Source organism: Ctenocephalides felis, unplaced genomic scaffold (genome assembly GCF_003426905.1).
Source record: "Ctenocephalides felis isolate EL2017-DRISC unplaced genomic scaffold, ASM342690v1 CF-g0.4_SCAFFOLD_01886, whole genome shotgun sequence".
Taxonomy (NCBI): Eukaryota; Metazoa; Arthropoda; class Insecta; order Siphonaptera; family Pulicidae; genus Ctenocephalides; species Ctenocephalides felis.
Window position 1 is genome coordinate 48,492,275 of NW_020538040.1, and position 16,128 is coordinate 48,508,402.

The following is a 16,128-nucleotide window of genomic DNA, read 5'->3' on the forward strand; positions in this document are numbered from 1 at the left end:
TTTTTCGAAAAATTTAAATTTTCATTTGATTCTAACGCATGTGTTATATCAATATTTGGGTTCTGAAACAATTCACTTATTTATTTTGGGGATTTTATGCGATTTATTCTATTGAACAAACCATAGAGAGAAAAAAAAATTCTAGCCTCTCATTATTAAACATAATACTGGTACTTCATGTTAAATTATTTTAATTTAATTTTTCATTATTTAAAATATCTAAAATTGCATCGTAAACTTATCCTGATATCGTAAGAACCGAATTGTATGTATTCATCTATACTTTCCCATCGTGTATCAGACTGTTAATTTAAAGTTTAAAAAATATTGTCCAAGATTAGTAAAAGATGCAAAGAAGTTATATATTTTTTTAATGATATTGAAAAAAACTATATTATAAATTCCATATCCGAATCTCGTTTTAGCGTCCCCTAAGGCGTGCGCCCGCATTTTTTGCATGCATCACATTCAAGGTAGGCCGATTGTATTTTACAACTAGCCCCAAGGATTTGTTTCAACTAACCCGAGGTATGACTCTTTCACATTATTCAAATTAACTATTTAAGCTGTTTAGCAATCACATTAATTGTTATACATTATGAAATATTAATAAATGTGGAACAAAAATATATATAATATTTAAAATTAGTCGATAATCTCAAACTCAAGCCGAAGTTTTATGATAGAATTTTATATCACCAGTCAAAAATGACGCACCTGCACAATTCTGTTTACTGCGTCGGCCTGTGGGAAAGTAGCTATGACAATAATACGCAGGGCGGTTTACATGTTCAAATGAGACTAAAAAAAGATTTTAATTGTTTTAAGATCATATTCGAGAACGCCTGTTACTGGTTACCGTTTTTTACTATAGCCCCTAACTCCCCTACTATGTCATGTGTGTAACTAATTTTTCGATAAATGTTGTTTTAATGTATTATTAAAAATTATATTCATCACATTCTTATTAGCATGTTGCTTAATATGAATGATTCAACTAAGTTTAATAGTAAGTTTCTTATTAGAACTCACGATAGAAAATCTTTGGCTAGGTAAATGTATTTTCAAAATAGTGGTGTATTGCATTGTGTAAATGCTAACAAAATAATAAGAATTTTCGATTTCTAAGTAAATGTTAGTAATAATTTTGAAATTTTCAATAATTTTGAATATATTAGTTTTTCGAAAAAGTGTAAAAGTCTTTAATTTAATTTTTAAGTATTGATATTTAGATACAGGACCATATTCTATGCTACAAACATAATATGTTTTTCTAACAATAAAAAGCACTTGTACCACTCACCATATAATCATATAATCCCAAAATAATATTCAAAATCTTCAAATTGCCTAATATATTAATATCAGCAATACCTTTGGAAATATATATTCCGTATACAGAAAACTTGTGAATGTAATAATTTAATATTACATTTTAATAATATGTTAATTTATTTTAAAGTCCTTATCTTTAATAAATAAATATCCTCTGCCTATTTATAATCTAACAAAATATCTATTTTGTTAGCCACGCTGATAATGATGTCCTTTTTCTGTTTCATCTAACTAAATTATAATGAGAAATAATATTTGGCTGTACTTAAAACAATATTAACAACTAATAAACAAATAACTTAATTAAATTATGATAAATACATGTCATTTTTCTCAATATAATCATTAAATATAGGCTTTTCACTTTTTTGATATCTGATTGGCATTTGTCGATTTTGCTTTAATTTTATTTTATATACATATAATTCTGCAAAAAATGCACAAAAACTAATTGTAATACCCATCGTGTACAAATAGAAACATGTTTGTAAGTGGTAAACTCCCAAGTGAATGTCATTTGAATCATCTCCATGTCCTTGTCCGTCGTGAACCGATCGGTATAGATTCCTCATTTCGTACATCGATTGCCAGTATGAATACAGACCAGATGCAGTTAATCTCTTAAGCAAAATGTCAATTCTTTCCTTATAAACTGCACCTCTACCCTTCATCACACCGTAGGAAACTTGACTCGGCAAAGGGCAGTCAGGCATAAGAGTGAAAAATTTACGCCCATCCACAATATTTTCGCTGCTCATTAATAAGTGATGAGCTCGAACTCGTTCTAATAATATGGGTTTCCCAACTTTAACTAACATGCTATAAATATTGCTATTAGTCAATCGCTTAGAACCACCAAATGTACTCATAGCTTGCTTTAAATTTGTGGCGTCAAATCGATCGAGAAACTCTTTGTCAAATGTTTCATTCAAGTGAGTTTTTATAAGATTCACGGTATCTTCCATGCCAAATATTTTCCAACCAGTTTTTTCAAGATCAGCTAAAGTAGTAACATCTGGATAATACTTGCGCTCGATTAAAGTACTAGTTAGAGAAGATATAAATATGTTAGCCATGAGAAAACCAAAAACCAGCCAAGAGAAAACTGTCAACCTCTCAGGATCGGTGGGCGGCAGATGAGGCAATGGCGATAACAACATCGTACGCAAAATACTTAACGCATTGTTCGAACTATTCTTGGCATAATAGTTTATACAAAAATATCCAAGAACACCCACAGCCATAACAGCAAATAAAATAATCCATACTCTAAGTCGAAATGTCATGAACATGTAATATATTTGAGGTATTGGATGTCCTTTAGGTACTATTACACAAATATCATCTTGACCATGAGGATACAATAGCTGTATATTACGTTCTTTTATCATACCAGTTGCAATGAAAATAACATCAGCCGTAAAATGTGGAACAGTTTTCGATAAATTTCGCGACGTGTCTTTCGTATTCGGTTCTAACGTGGACTTATAAATTTTAATAACGCGTGCGTTCATGGCTTGCATAACCGCAATCATTACCATTGTGTTAACATCTTTGAATTTGGCATCTTTTGTTTCAATGGGTAGATTGAACATCATTTCTTCACCCTTTTTTATCATGGCGTTTATAGGAAATTTGTTAACATTTGCTGTTTTATCAAAATAAACGTCAAATTCCATTGGAAATCCTGTCATATTCATGTAAAAATTTCTTATAAACGGATCGTAAGTAACTACTTCCAAATTCCTAATATTTCTATTCCAATAGATCGCCACAACACGTATTATGTGATGTTGCCATAGTAAATGAAAAATGTTACGCAACCACCTGGTATCGTCCCCTCGCATTATTTTAGTGAAAATCAACAATAATCTTGTATTTGCTCTCCAGTGAGGTAAATTTTTCATCTTGTGAATTAGCGAGTGGAATAGATTGCTGCTTTCGTGATCAAGATACACCAGAAATAATCGGCTTCTGCCAATATGTCGCTGTTTTTCTACTTCAAATTGAGGCATTGTCTTGAATTTAGTAAAATCGTCGATAATCATCAAGGGTAAATAGAATTTGAACGAATGTTTTATAGTAGTATCTCTAACAAATTTTCTGAAAATATTCTGTTCTGTTATAACTGCAACAAAGTTGCAAAATCGGCAATAATTTGCTGCAATATGTACCGCATAGTCAGACAAATCCTCTGAAGTTTCACTCGCAGATTTTGGTAGTAAGTTGTTATTAGCAGTTATATTTGAGATTAAAAAAATTATGATTATTTTAAGTGAAAACATAATTTAACGTGAGGTAAAAAATTATAAAACCTGAAATAAATTTATTTTATAATTCTGACGTAATACTTTTTAAACGTTCACTCGTAAGCGTTCACTTATAAGCATATAAGTGAATAGTATAAATATTATGATCTTTTATAATTTAAAATGTCCTCACTATAATTTTAGTATTATAATAGTCTTGTACACAATTGTAACTATATTGGTTCACATATCTGAATTAGTATCTAATAGATGAATTAACTATGATATACACTAATATTCGCTTCTTCGTCTTTGAATTTCGAAAACTAAAATTATAAATATTTCATATGTCACCGCTAATAAACTTTTAAAAGGTTAGGTAGTAGAAAAGACTGTTAGGTTAAACGCTTTTTTCGAATTGTGAAAATAAATTTACCAAAATCACAAAGCAAGATGAATCGATGTTTAATCATCCAGAAATTGTTACAAGCGCGTACATTAGGAATTATCAAGCTTTTATTGTTTGCGCCCTAAGTAGTAACTAAATATATAGTGGCAGTCCATAATTTCTTGTTTTACTAAGATTACATGTGGCATTAACAACTGCTTGAATCCATTGTGTGAATAATGCATATAATTAATCATACATAGTTCCATCAATTTAATACCTATTTCAGGAAAAGTAACTTTAGCTTATCCCACAATTCGTTATTTTTGTAAAAATTGTAAACATTTATTATAAAATACTTTACCATTTATATTAGCTATCACTAATATTATACATTAATATGCTACAAAAATATGTAAGTCCAAATAGAGTTCATGTCGAGTATATGCGCTACTAAGATATCGGATGAAAAACATCGGTTTATTTTACAAAATTTAAAATTTTTATAATAAATTTGAGTGTGTGCGGATATAATATTTTGTCGACAAATTCGAGAACACAAATCAACCGATTTGAATGATTCAAAAAGCATTCAATTCATATTGATGGAAACTTGCTGATTAGTTTTTAGCAAAGGCAGGTCCAGCATTTCAACGATTCGAGGCCAAAAATGGCAATTCAGTTTTCGAGAGAAAGGAGCGATCAATTCGATGATTCGAAAAATATATTACTTGTATTAAGGGAAATTTCAATGAATTTTTCGAAAGGCAGGTTCAGCAGTTTCAGAGAAAAGAGTTTTTTAAAGAGTCAGAAAAAGCTCAGTGAAAAATGATCATGGCGCATATGAAAATCAATTTATCAGATGTTTTATAGAAATTTTAATAATAAGTACTAATATTGTTTCTAACTTTTACAGGTACCAAGATTTTTAATTTTTAAAATTATGTCAGTCTTTCTCAAAGTGAGCGATATCACCCCTCGGTGGGCGATTGTAATATCCAGAGGGGCAATAAGAGGCCTCGAAAAAAAAAAGTTAGTCATTGACCGGGGTTAGGAGGGTAATATAAGATTTATAATTTCATTAACTTTATATTTTAAATGTTAACAGAATTTGAATCCCATTAAGTTGTAACGAGTCATTGATATAACGAAATTGGTGGCTGATTCATCGATACTACTCCTATTTATTGATTATTGATTATTGATTATTTTTATTCCTCAAATATTTAATTACAATACGGGAAATTTCAGCAATTTACATTAAGGTACGATGCCATGCACTACTAGTTGCGATTACTGTAACTTATTCCAGTTAAATTGATAAGTAAGTACCCATATTAACTCAATTGGTTGTAAAAATATTGAAAATGTGTTGAAGTGTCTTCTTCAAAATATTCTTATATATTGAGCAGTGAGCACTGCAATCTCAAAAGAATCAAAAATTGTTAACGTACAAATCGCCGTTTTTTTAACGACGTGACCCCCTCCCCCCAACTGGCTAATAAATCGTTCCGTATAAACAATTTCCATAGTAACGAATATAAATAATTGAATAACCTTAAAATCATAGTAGTTTAAAATCAACATATTTTTTGTTCATTAGTCACCATGAGTATTTCTAAAGAGCTGTTCAAGAAAGAAGAAAAGTACGCTGAAATTCAGACGCAGCTTGAGGAAAGCACGAAAAAAATGCTCCCGGAGTGTGGCCAGTACAAAGAGGTAAAGATTTAACATAATTATGAATACAAAATAAACCGGTTATCATTGCACAAAATCCATATAAAATGACATGTTTGATCATAATTATTTTAATTCTTTGAAGCATATTTATATATCCTGTCACCTTTACGTTATGTTTTCATTGAGTAAAATGTACGGATGCTTAAAGTTTTAAGCCCTTGTGATTTACAAACAAAATATTTTTCATACAAATACTTCAAATGAATTGAAGTAAAAGTTAAAACTATGTTAGGCGTGTTATAAACTCGAACAATAGTTATATCTGCAATATTTTAAAGTGTAAGGTAAAACTATAACAAGTTAAATCTTCTCTTGGGTCTATATATAAAAAATCTCATTGAAGCACATCGCTCACAGGCATAGGCAAAGTGGAAATTGGGTAAAGCGTGACCGAATGCTTTTTCAACTAGATAAAATCCCAATAGATTTGTTTTTAATTTTATTTTCAATATAAGCAAGTAGTATTTAAATCATTCATTGCTAATTACTCGCTTATATCTTGTACACAAATTAAATAGAATTTAACACTTGTTTCTGAAATTTATTCCAATTTAATTATATATTTTGGACCTCTTACACGCATTAGTAATAATACTTTTTTTTCAAAATCAGAAATTTAAAAAAATGGCAATCAATATATTTATAATATTTTTGCAATAAGCATGAGAAACATCACTTCAATTAAACATAAAAGCAAATTGCCATAAATTACTGATACTAAAAATTATCATTAAATAAATAAAAATTAATTAATAAAATTTACTCCAACTTGCACTAAATGGATATAAGAACATATTCTAGATAGTAAAAATGCATATGATTTAGGCAAATATATTCTGAACTAGAGCATATATAGCTTTTATAATTTTTTACGATTAATAATAATTTAACTAGGAACAAGAGTTGCTTCTTTCAAGTTTTAAGGATGAATCCAAAGAACTAAGAAATGATGAAAGTTCTGACTTCGAAAAGGCGCATCAACCAACCGAAGAAAATAAAGATGCATTGTTTTATAATCCTCATGTTTTACTTGAACAAGAACCTACAAGTGGTGTTGCTGATACCACAAGCATTTTGACAAAAAATTTGCAGGTAAACATCAAGAATTATTTATATTTATAATTAAATTCTTATAAATAATTAATACATCAATGATAAATTTATCAAAAACAATACTTTTACGAAATTTGTGCACTTCTACTTCAATATGATAAAGTTAAATTTCAAGTTTTAATTTGCAATTACTATCACTTATCCTACAGGAAGTTAAAAACTTCTGTATATTAAAATATTAAAAGATTTTTAACATATAACATTAAGTAAAATATTAACATTTTATATGTTTATTTCTACAGGAATTAAAAAGGTGCTTAAGTGCTTTGATGATTGCACAAACATCTGACGTAAGTAAAATCATTTCTATCTAAAAACTGAGTTAGTGTAAACATTTTAAACTCATGAATTATGATAAAAATTATTAAATCTCAGCGTGAAGAGACGCAAGATTCAGAGGACGAGTTGGCGGAAAATATCTTTGGACCAAAGAATAATATTGAATGCTCTGATCATGAGCCAAAATTTGAGGTCAATATAATAATCTTAAATAATAATATATAATAGGAATCCTGAATAACAAAAATTTTATTTAAGTTTTTATTCAACATATAACAGACTGAAATTGATAGAAAATGTTTTGCTGAAAGTAATTAATTAGAATATGAAAATAAGAGAATATTTTAAAGTAACAATTTGAATTTAATTATTTAAAATGTATGGTAGATTATATAATGAAATTATAAATACGAAAAATATTATATTATTTAATATGTAATACATATTAACAAAAAAATAAAAAAAACTTAAATGAATTACAACAAATTCTGTGTCATAGGAGTCTGAAGCAAAATTAAGTAAGTTCAAGCATATTAATAGTTGCATTATTTCATAGGACATTGAGGCAACGTACAGAAGACTAGATGAAAAATTTTACAAACTGAAGCGCGAACTCGAGATTCGTTTTTTAATAGATAAGCTGTATAGAATTGAAATGCAGCACGTCAAACGGTCCTATGAAATAAAATCGGAGGACGATCAGCAATATCATATGGTACTCGTTACTATGAATTAATTTTTGCATGATTTAGCTTAAGAATTTCCAAAAACAAAACTTTATGCACATATAGGACCAACAAGCTATGGATAAGCAAGGTATTGAAGAAGTTGAAAAAAGTTTACGTGAACATGGAAAACTAGTGAAAATATTAGTGACCGCAATTAAAGTCAAGAGAAGATCATGGATAAGCTTGAACAACAAACAGCATTGTTCGCGACTGTAGACCTATGTGAAGTTACAGAAAAAAAATTCAGAGAACTTTTAAATTTATGTATGCCAGAAGAAACTAAACCTACGCCATGATCATTATCATGAGCAGTGACACATTTGATGTTATTAGAATTCACTAAAAACTATTAGAATAATTTGATATTATAAAATTCAGCTGTCATTAATTTATAACGATATATATTAATAAAATATTAATGTCTTTATATCGAAAAACTGTTATTTACAAAATGTGGCAAAAAAAACACTCAAAAAATTTTAGTATATAAAATGGATCTTCTATTTCAGATCCTTCTATTAGTCTTTCTATTTTTTATTATTTTTAATTACAAGTAAACTCACTCGAATTAACATAATTATTACAATGAATGAATAAAAAAGTTGAAATAAAAGAATACTCCGAATAAAATCAGTTGTTAAGGTTTCGGTTCTCTTTCTATATATTTCTATTTTCTTGCTTTTATGACCTTTAGAAAAGGGTTGATATATTTTCCACAACTTTGGGATCATCGTTTTAGACGATGACAGAAGACTGTGTAACAAAGAATCCAGTACAATCCTATGTGGTATTTGGCTTATATCCTTCACTCACACACATACACACACAAAACCAATTACGGGCAAGTCCCGTAACGCCGGACGGCACCTACCACCGGACACTCTATTTAACACGTATTATTTAAGCGAGTATAAATATATTTATTAAAAATACAAGTGAAAGGGGCGCGAGGGGTACACTGGTGCAGGATCACGCGCCAAGGACTGTGACGTACACTGCCACGGCGGGAGCAACCCCTTGTTGTTTTAGGCGCAAAATCACGGCGTCACCTAAATTTCAATTGAAGTAATTCTAGTATATTTATGCATTTCCCTGCCATTTATTAAGTGGCAGTCGAAGATAAAAGTAGTACTTGATTATTATCCGTAAAATGATAGAATATTATTAGATATTTTAAACAATTTTAGTAGGCGTCACCAAATGAACAAACATGCACACTAAGTCGACCCTTAGCCCCGGAGAGTAAACATATTGATATTTCTTGCGAGAATTGACGTAATTTATTCTAATTATTTAAGTTTATTCTGTATGAGTGCTAACGGTCACTACATACCGCCATTTTTCGTATTTCCTAGTCAAAGAATGAAAATCTTATGATGAATGCTCCAACTGAGAGCATCATCAGTGTGGCCCAACCGAAAGAATGGATAAATAGTGATTTTTTTGCAATATCTAAGAATATTTGTCAAACACACATGTGCAGACATTCCAGAGTGTGGAGATGGCTACATATGTGTACAATGCTGGTTATTTTGATATGTACGGTACTAGGTACAACTTTGTAAAATCATATTTTTTGTTACCAAAATTTGATTGATAGTATTAATTATTTTTCAGCAAAGGTTGCATTTTTGTTAATTTGGTTTGATTTTTAACTTTGTTATCTAACATAAGTCATAATTTAATAAACATTTCGTAAAATATTTTTAGATTTATTTATAAATAATAACCTTAGGTTTATATAACACTCGGGGACTTCTCCCTATATCACATCAAATAACACGTATCAAACAAACAACTATCTGACTATGTTCATTAAAACTCCCAGCTAATTTATCATTGCATAAAAGTGTTTTTTGCCCTTTTTCAAAAATTTGTCACCTGGTCCCCTTTACTCCATATGTAGGGTGAAATGGGACGTCCAGGGGGCAAACAAGTCCAATATCTTATTTTCAATTTTCAAATAAAGTGATTTTAGACAGTATTAGCTACATTGTTCATTCAATGCAAAATATTAATTTTATGAATGCATTTTTTACAGAGACAACACTGTATATAACCTGTATATAAAAGCTAAAATATTCATCAGCAGAGTTAAAATAACTATTTATCTCTTGTAAAATTGTTTTTTATAACATAATTGAAATTTTTATTTACTATTTTAAATTGTTTACAATTTTTCCAGTGTAAAGGTTAAGTAGGTTTTTTTTACCCCACCCACGTGTAAGCTTTTATAGAGATTATATAAAAAAAACTGTTAAATCTAACTTAAAATTAACAATTCATCCTATGAAACAATTAAATAACGTGTACTTAAAAATAAAATTAATGTCTCGTAAACCAAAGAAAAGACTTTTGTTATGGACGTCCTAAGAATTAAGGTGATAGTTGTTTATACATCGTTTGCCCTGTACCTTCAAATATTGTTGTTTAAAAGTTCTTGACTTTACTTGTTTTTGAGATATCAGTTGTAGACCTTTATATCCGTGGATCTTTAAGTCCTTCTTACCCTATTCCAAATGCTAGACAAAAAGAAGTTGAGGCATAGTTTTCTAGAAACTTCTCAAAATATTCAAATTTAAAATTAAACAAACGAAATAAATGTCTGGAATTTAATTTAAGATTTATTTTTGAATATTATACATTTTATCATCCAAATACGTAAGCCGTAATAGAAAAAGGCATCATTTAATATGTATGGAAATCTTGGACCCTCCGATCTGTCGTAACACATTTTGAATAGTGGATCACGCATTTAAGCCATGTCATATATTTTCAAGGTTGGACGGACATAGGTATAATATGTACTAACATACATTGAGTTGTAATAAATCATATAAATTTTAACTAGTGGTGTCTAGCATTATGCCTTGAGATAAATTACTACAACTTCTTACACTATAAATGAGATAAACTAGTTTTTGGAATAGTTTTAACTATTGAAAAAATAATTTGAGTTTTTAAATATTTTGTTTTATTCTTAAAGTTTCTCTATTTTTTCAAATAAACTACAGTCGTAAAGTTATGACCTACACAAAAATCAGAATTGTTTGTTAACCTCTCTATTTTTTTGACTAATAATACATTTTTTTTTGTATATTTTTTTATTTTGCTTTCATAATAGTTTTGGTAAAACATTTGATTTTGTAACATAAGCTGTCTATAATTTTTATTTAGTTTAGTTATGATAATTATATAGGCGGGGTAAAAAAATCCACCAGCAATGTCTCAAAAACAAATAAAATTAAGAATTTTTTAACAACAATATTTGAAAGTCAAAGAAAAAAAAGTATAAACAGAAATCTCCTTAATTCTTACGGCGTTGCTTTCGGAAAAAAAATCGGAAATGTTTAAGAACCCATAACTAAAGTATTTTCCTTCGTTGTTAGTCTTTTGTTTCTGAACGCTGTTGTTTAATTTACGAGGCCTTAATATAATTTTGAAGTATGTGTTATTTAAATTTTTTAAAAGATGTATTATTATTTACCTCTATAAATGTTTAGAAACCTTCAAAACGTAAAGATATGCAAAAATTTTCATGTTCGATTTTCGGCCCATTACTATAATTACCCTACGAGAAGTTAATTAAGTTAAAAAAACAATTTTAAAAAATATAAGTTGAATAATTAGTTAATTCAACTTTGCTGATGATTATTTCTGACAAAATCAAGGTTATATACAATATCACTTCTGGTAAAAAATGTACCCATGAAATTTATATTCTGCATTAGTTGAAAAATGTAGCTTTTATTTCGCAAAATCTCTTTAGAATTAAAAATAAGAAATTGGACCTGTTTGCCCTTGGCCGTTCCACTTCACCCCGCCTACAGGATCAAAAGAACCAGGTGACAAATTTTTGAAAAACAGCAAAAAAAACACATTTGTACAATGTTGAATTAGCTGGTAGTTTTACTGAATATAGTCAGATAGTTGTTAGTTTTGTGGTAATCATAGAGGCCATGAGTTTTGGTGAGAAACAAATATTCATGTCATAACATTTTGTTTAGTTTTGATAATCACATATTTTATTACATTTTTATAAAACGAAATAATGTAGACCTAGCCCTAGGTTTAATACTAGATAAGATTAGAAGATTATTATTATTCTTATTATTATTATTATTTTTTTTTATATTTTTTTTTGTTTAATCTAATATGTATAGTTTAATTTGATTAGTTTATAAGACTACCTGGATCAAATCTATTTTAGTTTAACAACAATAATATTAAGACCACCACTGGGCGGCCTGATATCCCTTTCTATTTATATTAATCAAAGAAATTACTAGATGTCATATTTATAGACAGTTGTAATTACTTAATGAAATAAATATATATATATATATATATATATATATATATATATATATATATAAAACATAGAAATATCTTTCTATTGGTGTGTGTTATTGTTGTGGTGTAATTGGTTTTTAATAATTATAGGCTCAATGTCAAATTGGACTTTTGTGCCCTACCAAGCCTATTAAAAATTATAGTATCAAAACATATCGAAACTTTTCTTTGTTTCTGTTACTTTGCTTTGTACTTATATTTGTATTTTTGATATATAAATCATCTAAATTTATTAACAACTTTCGGACGGCATACCAAATATTACTATGGGTCAATCGCTATTAAACCGAAGTGAACATAAGCCTCCAATATCGTCCGTTCTGACAAAATACTAGGTCAAGGTTATATACAATATCACTTCTGGTGAAAAATGTACCCATAAAATTTATATTCTGCATTAGTTAAAAAATGTAGCTCGTTTCTGTTATTTTGCTTTGTACTTGTATTTGTATTTTTAACTTCCCGTAGGGCAAGTTATAGTAATCGCAAAAAAATCGAAAATGAAAATTTTTATATATCTTTACGTTTCAGAGGTTTCTGAACATTTTGGCATACCTTAGAAGAAATGGATGTATGTGTGTGTGTGTGTGTGTGTGTGTGTGTGTGTGTGTGTGTGTATGTATGTATGTATGTGTGTGTATGTATGTGCGGATACAAATTTTCGTCGACGATTTCGGGAACACGGATCAACCGATTTGAATAATTCAAAAAACATTCGATCCGTATTGATAAGGAGACGTGCTGATTAGTTTTTGGCAAAGGCAGGTCAAGCCGTTCCAAAGATACGGGGCAAAAAGTTCCGAAAACGGTAACTGAGTTTTTAAGAGAACGGAGCGTCCGATTTTAATAATTCAGAAAACATTTTATTTGTATTGACAAGATGAAGAATCGTTATAACTTTCATGAAGGTAGGTCCAGCGGTTTCGGAGATATAGAGGAAAAAGTAAAAAAATGAGCCATTTGGCGGTCAAAAATGATCATTAGACATATGCACATCAAATTATCAGACATTTTATAGAGATTTTAACAATAAGTATACATTTTGTTAACATTCCTATCGGTTCCGTACCAATGCTTATGCGTTAGACAGCGACGCGGCGCTTACGCGCTTTATATTTTGTCCCTATGTAGTTAAAGCAGTACGATTGCTTTGAAAAAAAAGTTCAGATCTTCCACAATATGTCAAAATAAAGAAAAAAAAATTTTTTTCAAAAAAAAAAAAAAATTTAAAAAAAAAATTTTTTAAATTTTTTTTTTTTTTCAAAAAAAACTAATTTTTGTCCAATTTATAGTTTCTCAAAAACCTTATTTTTTCAAAGTAATTTTTTTTCAAAAATGTTAATCGTTTTAAAAAAAAATAATAATTTTTGGTACGGGAAGTTCCAGCAATTTGCCTTAAGGCACGATGCCCTAATTGCCTTAAGACAGAATTCCACTTACAGCTAGTTGATATATAAATCGTCTAAATTTATTAACAACTTTCATACAATATGATGAAAAACACTTTTAGATTAATTCCATGCCAGCATACCAGATATCACTAAGGGTCAATCGCTATTAAACCGAAGTGAACATAAGCCTCCAATATCGTCCGTTCTACGTTCGGTTTGGCAGTCGACGGTTTTCCATCTGTTAATTGCCGTGACAAGATGCGGAAGCGTTTTTTGCAGGTTAAATTGTGTCAAATATTTCTTAACTTTAGGATGAACGTTGTGAGCGTGTTCAACAGGAGGAGTGACCGGATGTGAGCCATTGAGTGATTCCATAGCCTATGTAACTACATCCGCTTGACGCGGATAGAAAATCTCGCAATTTAGACAACATACGAAATATAAGCCTCGACTGACTTGTGAAAAAACCATTCGAAACAATCATACGTTGAGTTTGAGACGACGACGCTTCAAAACCCATTCGGCGGCCGAACGGCTACAGTCGGCGTCAAATCTGATCTAACCCCTCGCTTCGCACAGATTATAATTGAAAAATAATTAATAAATCAATTTAAACAGGCATGCCATCGTGTCTTAAGGCAAATTGCTGGAACTTCTAGCACTAAAAATTGAAATTTAAAAAAATACTTTAAAATTTTTGAAAAATAATAATAATATATTCTGAGCTTTGGAATTTTAGAGAAAAATTGACTTTTTGAAAAATTAAAAAAAAATTGTTTTCATAACTTATTGAATTTATTAACTTCCCATAGGGTAAGTTATAGTAATCGCAAAAAAATCGAAAATGAAAATTTTTATATATCTTTACGTTTCAGAGGTTTCTGAACATTTTGGCATACCTTAGAAAAAATGGATGTATGTGTGTGTGTGTGTGTGTGTGTGTATGTATGTATGTATGTATGTATGTATGTATGTATGTGCGTGTATGTATGTATGTGCGGATACAAATTTTCGTCGACGATTTCGGAAACACGGATCAACCGATTTGAATAATTCAAAAAACATTCGATTCCTATTGATGAGGAGACGTGCTGATTAGTTTTTGGCGAAGGCAGGTCTAGCCGTTCCAAGGATACGGAGCAAAAAGTGCCGAAAACGGTAACTCAGTTTTTAAGAGAACGGAGCGTCCGATTTGAATAATTCAAAAAACATTTTACTTGTATTAACAAGATGAATAACTGATAACATTTTCATGAAGGCAGCTCTAGCGGTTTTGGAGATATGGAGGAAAAAGTAAAAAAATGAGCCATTTGGCGGTCAAAAATGATCATTAGACATATGCACAACAAATTATCAGATATTTTATAAAGATTTTAACAATAAGTATACCTTTTGTTAACATTCCTATGGGTTCCGTACCAATGCTTATGCGTTAGACAGCGACGCGACGCTTACGCGTTATATTTTGTCCCTATGCAGTTAAAGCAGTACGATTGCTTTAAAAAAAAAAGTTCAGATCTTCCACAATATGTCAAAATAAAGAAAAAAAAATTTTTTTTCAAAAAAAAGTAATTTTTTGTCGAATTTATAGTTTCTCAAAAATCTTATTTTTTCAAAGTAAATTTTTTTCAAAAATGTTAATCGTTTTTAAAAAAATAATAATTTTTGGTACGGGAAGTTCCAGCAATTTGCCTTAAGGCACGATGCCTTAATTGCCTTAAGACAGAATTCCACTTACAGCTAGTTAACTTTTTTTACCCTGCATTAGGTGCATTAGCTGTGTAGACGAAATATCGAAGCGCGCAAGCGCCGGGTTGCAATCTAACAGATAAACATTGATAGAAATGCAAACTTTGTACTTATTATTGAAATCTCCATAAACTATGTCTAATGATCTTTTTTTGACCGCCAAATATCTTTCTTTTTTACTTCTTTTATTTGACCTCCGAAACCGCTAGACCTGCTTTCCCAAAAAATTAATCAGTTCTTCATTTCATCAATACAAACAAAATGTTTTTAGAATCATTCAAATCGAACGCTCAAAAACTTAATTAATATTTTTGGCATTTTTTGCCTCGTATATTCAAAACAGCTAGATTTGCCTTGGCCAAATACAATTCAGCACGGCTCCTTATCAATAGGAATCGAATGTTTCTTGAATCATTATAATGGGTTGATCCCTATTCTCGAAATCGTCGACATAATATTGTATCTGCACATACAAACACATACGAATACATGCATATATATACATACACACATGCATCCATTTTTTCTAAGGTAGGTATGCCAAAATGTTCAGAAAGTTTGAAACGTAAATAAATATTAAAAAAATTATTTTCGATTTTTTTGCGATTACTATAACTTACCCTACGAAAATTTAAATTTTGGGTGTATCACTACTACTTTTTTAACAGAAATCAGCAATATTTTGTGAACTCATAAAAATAATAATGTATATTCAAATTCAGTAATTAAAGCAGTTATATAAAAAGCATTAATCGTTTAACTATTTGATAAGAGTGGTAAAATCGGGAGATAAAATAAGAGAC

At 29.6% G+C, this 16,128-nt stretch overlaps 2 protein-coding genes across 2 annotated transcripts in view; both read right to left on the minus strand.

The window, feature by feature from the left end:
* LOC113378841 (sodium/potassium-transporting ATPase subunit beta-2) overlaps positions 1-16,128 on the minus strand; it is a 406,525-nt gene that overhangs the window by 360,011 nt on the left and 30,386 nt on the right. The gene's annotated exons all lie outside the window — the stretch shown is intronic.
* On the minus strand, positions 665-3,350 carry LOC113375027. Its single transcript, XM_026614980.1, has 2 exons — positions 1,796-3,350; positions 665-801 (listed from the first exon to the last, which is right to left on the minus strand). Exons 1-2 carry the CDS (start codon positions 3,348-3,350, stop codon positions 665-667), a joined length of 1,692 nt encoding a protein of 563 aa, XP_026470765.1.